The following is a 7,956-nucleotide window of genomic DNA, read 5'->3' on the forward strand; positions in this document are numbered from 1 at the left end:
ATGGCCTGCATGTTTGACCTCATTTAGTCACATCAGCAGTGGATTGAGGGCGTGCGAGTTATAGTTAGTACAACTAACTATAACGGAGAAATTTCACTGGTTTTGTACGAGTGAAATATCCAGCTAACCATAACACCCCTAAAACCTATGGTTTTTTCAGTGAATTTCTAAGGTTTTTTAAATGCTAATACCTAACTATACTTAACACGAAGAAGGGGAGAGGGCATTACTGTTCAAACTCTAGTACCCCAGGCCCCCTTGCAAAATCAAATGTTCACACAAAAGAGGTATGTAGAGTACACAATAAACATAACCAAGAAAAATTTCCCAGTTTGAAAAAACTGCCCTCACTCACATACCGAAGTATGTGACATGCTTCTTCATAGGGCCTGCTACAAACGCCCTGATGTAGCCACATCCAGGGCGGAGCATTAGGGAAGGGGAAAAATAATAAATTCCACACTACAAGACGTACAACCAAATAATATCAACACATACAACGAGTAACACAAAATAAGGTGAAAAGCGTGTGCGAAACACCCTGTGGCTGGAACTGATAGTGCGACAAAAAGGTGCAGTATAGGGAAGTGATTAAAACTGATTAAGGGTGCCAATAGAAAGAATTACTTTATTGAACACAGTTAGGTACCCCTACCAGGATTAAAAATAAGAAAAGGATGGGAAATGTCTTGTTGAGAAAATGAAGTTCCTTAAGACTTCCCTCCTACCACTGCTGAAGTCAACCTGTTTCGACCGCTGGAATTGTGCCTAAAAAAGTCACCCCAGTCTTCGTCAGGACTGTCGCGATCAGTGCCACTGTTGGCCCTTCCGTAATCCGGTCAAAGGACCCTCAGAGGAGAGTAGGTCATCAGGAGCCGTACTCTTCCAAGTCTTCTAACTTATGAGTGGAGGCTGATCCCAATAATGCGGGAAAACATTTACGAGTTTATGAAATTCACAAGCCCGAACAGGTGTCCGCCAGGAGGGTCTCCCTGAGAACAAAATCGTTCTGCTGGGCTAGCCCTGTCAAGTCTGCCTGAGTACCGAGACACTGGATTACGGAAGGGCCAACAGTGGCACTGATCGCGACAGTATGTGAGTGAGGGTAGTTTTTCCAAACTGGGACATTTTTCTTGGTAATGTTTACTGTGTACTCTACATACCCCTTTTGTGTGAACAATTCCTAACTATAACATTTCTGAAACCTATGTTTTTTTCAGTTAATTTCAAGGGTTTTTTAAATGCTAATTCCTAACTATAACATATCTGAAACCTGTGTTTTTTTTCAGTGAATTTCAAAGGTTTTGTAAATGACAATTTTTAATTGTATTAATTGTTATATTTATTTTCTTGATACTGATTTACTACTTTTTTTAAACTATTTTTATAGATATTTTATTTTTTTGAATTACATTATAATTACATTATACATTACATTACAAACTATACTTTCTCACAATGAAATACTTAAGTTTAAATACTTTGCAAATAGGCAATAGACTTTTAAGTACAGTAGTTACAGTTGTTGCAATGGGCAACTCAATTTTAAACAAAATGCAACATTGAGCTCAATGTGAATTTCTAGTTAAATGCAATTAGTTACTTTATGCTTTACTTTTCTAACCACAAGACTGGATCCTAGATTCAGTCCTTGGACATCTCCTGTAAACAGTTGAGTAAAAGCGTTTTGGTTACAGAAGTGATTTTTAAGGAATATTATTGTATTTTAAAAGTTGACAGACATTTTTTCACATAGAATCACCAATGTTATCCTATGGGAGGAAATTCACGTAGCAGGTAAGTAGTGTTATCATTACTTTTTCTTACTCAGTGGTGGATCCTGGATCCAGCACTGGCGCATCTCCTGTAAACAGTTGAAAAAAGTGTTTAAGTCATACAGGCAATTTTGAAGGAATATTTTTACTTTGTGAAAATAGACACTTAGAAACTTTTATGGTGAAAACCAGAGGATTCCTATGGAAGGAAATACAATTTACTGGTAAGTACTGTTAGAATTACTATTCAGGATCAGTACTGGGCTCAAAGATGCAGCACTGGGTTCTCTCTTGATAACATGTGAGTAAATTGGAATTCGTAGTTCTGCTGATTTTATAGGAATATTTTAAAGTTCCAAAACTCCAGACTTTGAAGAATTTCCAAGTGAAACCAGTCAATGTTACCCCATAGAAGGAAATTCACTTACCAGGTAAGTAGTGTTATCGTTACTTTTTCTTACTCATTGGTGGATCCTGGATCCAGCACTTTTGCATCTCCTGTAAACAGTTGAAAGAATGCGTTTAAGTCATACAGGCGATTTTTGGGGAATATTTTTAGTTTGTGAAATAAACACTTAGACACTTTTCAAGTGAAAACCAGACAATGGATTCCTATGAAAGGAAATACAGTTACAGGTAAGTACATTTAGAATTATTTTTCAGGGTCAGTGCTGGGCTAAAAGATGCAGCACTGGGTTCTCTCCTGATAACAGGTGAGTAAATCGGAATTCGTTGTTCAAATGATTTTAGGTGGACATTTAAAAGTTCCAAAACTCCACACCTAGAACAATTTCCAAGTAAAACCAGTCAATGTTAGCCTATGAAGGAAATTCAACTTACTGATAAGTATGGTTAGAATTACTTTTCAGGATCAGTACTGGACTCAAAGATGCAGCACTGAGGTCTCGCCTAATAACAGGTGAGTAAATCGGAATTCGTAGTACATCCAGTAAGCACCACGTAGCAGAGAGATGTAAAAAGGAGCACTGCCTGCACCACCTATCTACAACGCAGCGCAGTGGCACTTCCTGGAAGCACCTGGTGGGCTACTTGGCCCCCATGGTCCCTCAGGTTTGAAGTGGAATTTTTACCCCAACTTAAAAGGCGCCAGAGGGCGTGTTTGCACACATCACATCAGGTCCCTCCCCTCCCTTCACCACTGTGTAAACGCACCCTGTCACCTTTCTAAATTGAGAGATTAAGTTCCCTTTAATCCTAAGGGTCTCTAGGGTCAAACTAGCCCACTAGGTACCTCCAGTAAGCGCCACAGAGCTGCGTTGCGCCACAGAGCTGTGTTGCAGGGAGGTGTAAAAAGGGGGTGTATGCGCCAGGGAGCTGCGTTGTAGACAAGTTCTAAGGATGATTGTGGAGTTTCGTTACTGTTTTTGACTGTGACGAAGACAAAAATGTGTAGCTGTTGTAACCTTACTAGCCATTACTCCTCTGTCCCACACCCCTCTCCCTTCTTGGTACGGTCCGCTCTGCCTTTGGGAGCGCAGGATAGAATGTTGATGTGAGAGACTGCCGCCAAGCTGGGAGCACCTGTATTATCTTACACCAATAAACTTATCTTGGAACCCACGTCGAGTAGTGTTTTATTACTACATTTTTGGCGACGAGGACGTGGAGCTGAGCCAGGGTCAGTTGGTGCCTCCCCCCTGGACAGATTTGATGCTTGGGCGGAGGAAAATCTTGAAAAGGAAGACTTACCCGGTGGGGATTGAAGAGTCGGCACAGCGGTTTGCTGGTAATGAACGGGAGACAGTGCACGAAGCAGACGATGTTGATTGAAGCGGACGACTTGTAGCGAAAGCGTTCCGTTTCTGGCTTCGAAGGGGCGTCTCTTGGCACCGTAATAAGTCCCCTCTGTGGAGCGGAAGGCTGTCATGTTGTCTGCGTAAGAAGGGAATTCAAGTGTGTGACAAGACGGAGGGTCTTGCCCCGAGGAACCGCCGAGTCGTTGACAGGAAGTTCCGGTTCTGCTATCGGGTGTGAGAAGTAGGACTCAGAAGCACAATCTTTTCCAACGCGACAGTGTGCAAGTCGAGTGTCACGCCGGGCACAGGAGGGCAGAGGCGGAGCGCGAAGGCAAGGACGGCGTCAGTGAGTAGAACTTAACCCTCTCCTGTCGCAATCTCTCTAGCGGTAGAAACTTCTCAGAGAAAGTGTCGCGCAGTGCTCTGCGCACAGTGATACCAGAGCCAGTGGCGCGAAGGAGCATGAGATAATGAAGTAAGGCATAGTTCTCCATTTGTCACAGAACTGCGCAGGTCTATGTTGTGAGACCTTGAAGCTGCGTGAGGTGAAGTGAGCGGTGCGTGTATTAAAGTCGCATTTGAAGCAACGCAAAAGGAACTGTTTTGAGGTGAGCGACAATTGAAGGGAGCAGAGCGTGTATTATAGTCGCATTTGAAGCAACGCGAAAGGAACTGATTTGAGTTGAGTGACAATTATTATTATTATTATTATTATTCTGAGTTTTATATAGCGCCTGGTTACCAAAAAGGCATCCCAGCGCTTAATTATTCGAGGCATGAGTGAATGGCAGCGTTGGGAAGATGCTTTCCCCTGACTCCCAGAATTAATGGAGGCGTGTAATGGAAAGTCTCGGAGAATCCATTAGGATTCACACATTCATTTGGGGAAAGGAGATTAACCGTGGGGGACCCAGGTTGGACTGCATTATTGTGTTGAGCCTCTGAAATACTGAGAGACGTGTGGAGCGTAACCTATGGTGCCGAAGTCTCATGACACTGTATGGAGGCAGTGCATGGCAGCTGTGTGAAGAAAAAGGTTGGAAATAAAATAATAATAAACAGTGAAACAGTGTGTGTAGCGAGCCTCTGTTCCTGTGAATGAAGATTAGCTGTGGCAGCATAGTGAGCGGCATAAACTACTGAAGATGATCTGAGTGGGAAGTTTTCTCCCCCCCCCCCTTCCCCCCCCCCCCCCTCTGTAGCCACCTGTGTATTGGATCGGTGGCAGCGTGTAGAAGTTGGAGTGAGGTGAGTTCAAAGGAACAGAGGGGGTGAGGCAAATCTGCAGGGTTCCGTGTGGTGAACTTATTCTAAACCGCTTGTAGAAGCGGCATAAGGATATCTCAGAAATGAGGCAGCGTTGGCTAGTGGCGTGAGGAGATTCTGAAGGATCTGAGGGAACGATGCAAACATCAGGGCCCTGTGAAGTAAAATCACTGCAGCAGTGTTGAAGCAGCATAAGGAAAATTTAAAACCAAGGCAGCATCTCTAAGCGGGGTGTGGAGACTTCAGGAGTGTGACAAAACCTCAGGGTTCTAGGAAGTAAATTTAACCACAGCAGCGTGTTGAAGCAGCGTGAGGAAAATTTCAGAACTTTGACAGTGCATGGAAACGGCTTGAGGAAATTTCAGAGGAATAGATGGTGTGTGGCAACCCACGTGGTTCCGAGTAGAAAACCTCATAGTGGCAGTGAAGTGTGGCAGCTTGAGGAAACCTAAGAGGGGCTGATAGTGCAAGGAAAGCTTGTGGCAGAATCAATACAGTTGTGAAGCAGCTCGATGTGAGAGGAACTAGTATATCCTTGCAAAAGTGAATGAAGATTTTCAAGGGTCCCAAACCCACTTACGGCGTGAGCAAAGCAGATTTAGGGATTACAGAAAGTCAAGCAATGAAACAGTAAGCGAAATTGGAGAGTGTCTTTTAAAGTAGAATCCCAGTGGGCCCTTGGCACATCCTTTGTGACTGTCCTGGGGACGCTAGTGTGTCCCACTGAGCTCACCATATCGCCCTCTTTCTGATTAGGAGAATAAAACATTTTCACGTGTTTGCTAAAATACAGTTGCGCATTCAACATGGAGTGGGGCCAGAAGTACAATTTTCTGCCACCAGTGCCGTTTATGGAGAAGGATGATGAAAACGTTGCAGAATGGAGTGAATGGAAAGAATATTTTGAGAATTACATTACAGTTCTTGAGGAAGAGGCAGTATCCTTTGTACCTAAGGAAAAGGCTGAAGTATTGCTTTACAGTTTAGGAACTGGAGGGCGGAAAATGTACCACAAAATGGAAAAAACATTCATGAAAGGGACAGTCCGTAATATTTATGAGGACATCTTGAGAGTGTTGGATGAATATTATGTATTTACAACAAGGGGTGTGAAGGACAGAGTCTCTGAATTAAGCAGAAAGCTCTCACCCAGTCAAGAGATCAGGGCTAGATCCAACACCGTTTTTTAGCTCACTGCACCATCCCAGTTTCAGAACCTGGCTGTATGCAAATTAGTCTGTTCCTGTCCCAGTGCATGATGGGAACAGGGCAAACCAAACTACAAAAGCCAATTCTTACACTGGGAAGGAAACAAGCTCCCGGGGACCGGTTTCTGGCATTACAGCCGTCTTCGGCCCGGTTTGCTTGAATCCTGATGGTGCAATGAGCAAGGGTCTCACATCTGAGAATACCCTTCCACGCTTAGGGTGGACAAAAATATTTACAACAAGGGGTGTGAAGGACAGAGTCTCTGAATTAAGCAGAAAGCTCTCACCCAGTCAAGAGATCAGGGCTAGATCCAACACCGTTTTTTAGCTCACTGCACCATCCCAGTTTCAGAACCTGGCTGTATGCAAATTAGTCTGTTCCTGTCCCAGTGCATGATGGGAACAGGGCAAACCAAACTACAAAAGCCAATTCTTACACTGGGAAGGAAACAAGCTCCCGGGGACAGTCCGTAATATTTATGAGGACATCTTGAGAGTGTTGGATGAATATTATGCACAGGCCTCGTTGGAAAAAGTACAAAGGGAAGAAGTTTACAAGGAAGAAATGAGTAGCAACGAGGAGCGAAAGCTAAGCAGAGTAAACCAGGGGTGTGCTATCTGCATTGGAGGAGTGATGACAGATATGTTATTAGATTCAGGATCGCCTCTTAGTGGGGTAAGCAGGAGTGACTGGAATAAAAAATTAACTAAGAAATATGGAAACGAATTGAAAGAGGCTAACATATCCCTGGAGACATATACCGGGGAGGACATCAACGTAATAGGATACCTAGTCATGGAGTTAATGTGCAAAGGAAAGTATACTAGAAGTACCATAAATGTAACAGAAAGTGGACCCACCATGCTAGGGTGGAAGGATCAAAAGAAATTGAGAATATCCCTCAATGGAAGAAGAAGAGGACAAATGAAGGAGAAGGCACTGAAACAAAGCACGAGTGTAACCAAGGGTTGCGCATTGGTGGCCCTCAAGCCGCCCTCAAAGGTGGCAGGCGGTTGTGAAGGTGCAGCAAGTTTTGAAGAACGTGTGGAAAATACAGCCAAGTGCAAACTGAGAGAAAAACGCGGTTGTGAAGGTGCAGCAAATTTTGAAGAACGTGTGGAAAATACAGCCAAGTGCAAACTGAGAGAAAAACACGGTTGTGAAGGTGCAGCAAGTTTTGAAGAACGTGTGGAAAATACAGCCAAGTGCAAACTGAGAGAAAAACGAGAATCTTAACAAGGTTTGGTGGATGAGAGAGAAATACGTAAGAAACACAAGAGAAAAAACGGTGAAGGTATAGTTAGTGAAGAAGGAGAATTCGAAAGAAAAGGAGAAGGCATCAGTTCCACAGTTAAAGAGTGGAAAAGGATAAAATGTAAGAGTAACATATCCAATTGCAAAGAGACGGGTCCAAGAACCACGTCGTTTGAATTCAAGACAAAAATGAGGGAGGAGTACGTGGCCAAATGGGTACAAGGAAGAGAAGAGGACGCAAGTTGTGTTGGACCAAAAAGTGAGAGAAAAGGTAAATACATACCAAGATCCTACAGTGGGAAGTTGGAGAGAGAAAGCAAGGAAGTGCAGAAAATAATAAAAGGTTTCCCACATATGGTCCAGTCAGGTCAGAAGGGTTCACTCTATGATTATAGGAGTGAGCACCAGTTTCGGGTCCCAGAAATCTCTACTGAGTTCCCCTATGGTAGACGTGTGAAGAAACAAGGGGACGGACTTAGGGCTGAAAAGGCCAATGCGGATCAACGGGAGCAGTTTGACAAGGAATCTGATAAAGACTGGGAGTCGGGGAAGGGCCAAGGGATGAAGGACAAAAGACGTCCTAGACCGGCCACCATTGATGACGTGGTAAGAGGGACATAGTGTGCCAGATGGAGTGGCCGATCGGGGTCCTGGCCCAAGTACTGCTCATAATACTAAATTTGAACTTCACCTCC

General features: G+C 43.7%; 1 protein-coding gene across 1 annotated transcript; it reads left to right on the forward strand.

Moving 5' to 3' along the window:
• Window positions 1-5,314: 5,314 nt before the first annotated feature.
• On the forward strand, window positions 5,315-7,243 carry LOC147729821 (uncharacterized). The gene is made up of 2 exons (XM_086954034.1): window positions 5,315-5,845; window positions 6,474-7,243. The coding sequence occupies exons 1-2, from the start codon at window positions 5,605-5,607 to the stop codon at window positions 7,241-7,243; spliced, it is 1,011 nt and encodes a 336-aa protein (XP_086810160.1). The 5' UTR covers window positions 5,315-5,604.
• The last annotated feature ends 713 nt before the right edge of the window (window positions 7,244-7,956 follow it).

Source organism: Lissotriton vulgaris, chromosome 2_1 (genome assembly GCF_964263255.1).
Source record: "Lissotriton vulgaris chromosome 2_1, aLisVul1.2, whole genome shotgun sequence".
Classification (NCBI taxonomy): domain Eukaryota; kingdom Metazoa; phylum Chordata; class Amphibia; order Caudata; family Salamandridae; genus Lissotriton; species Lissotriton vulgaris.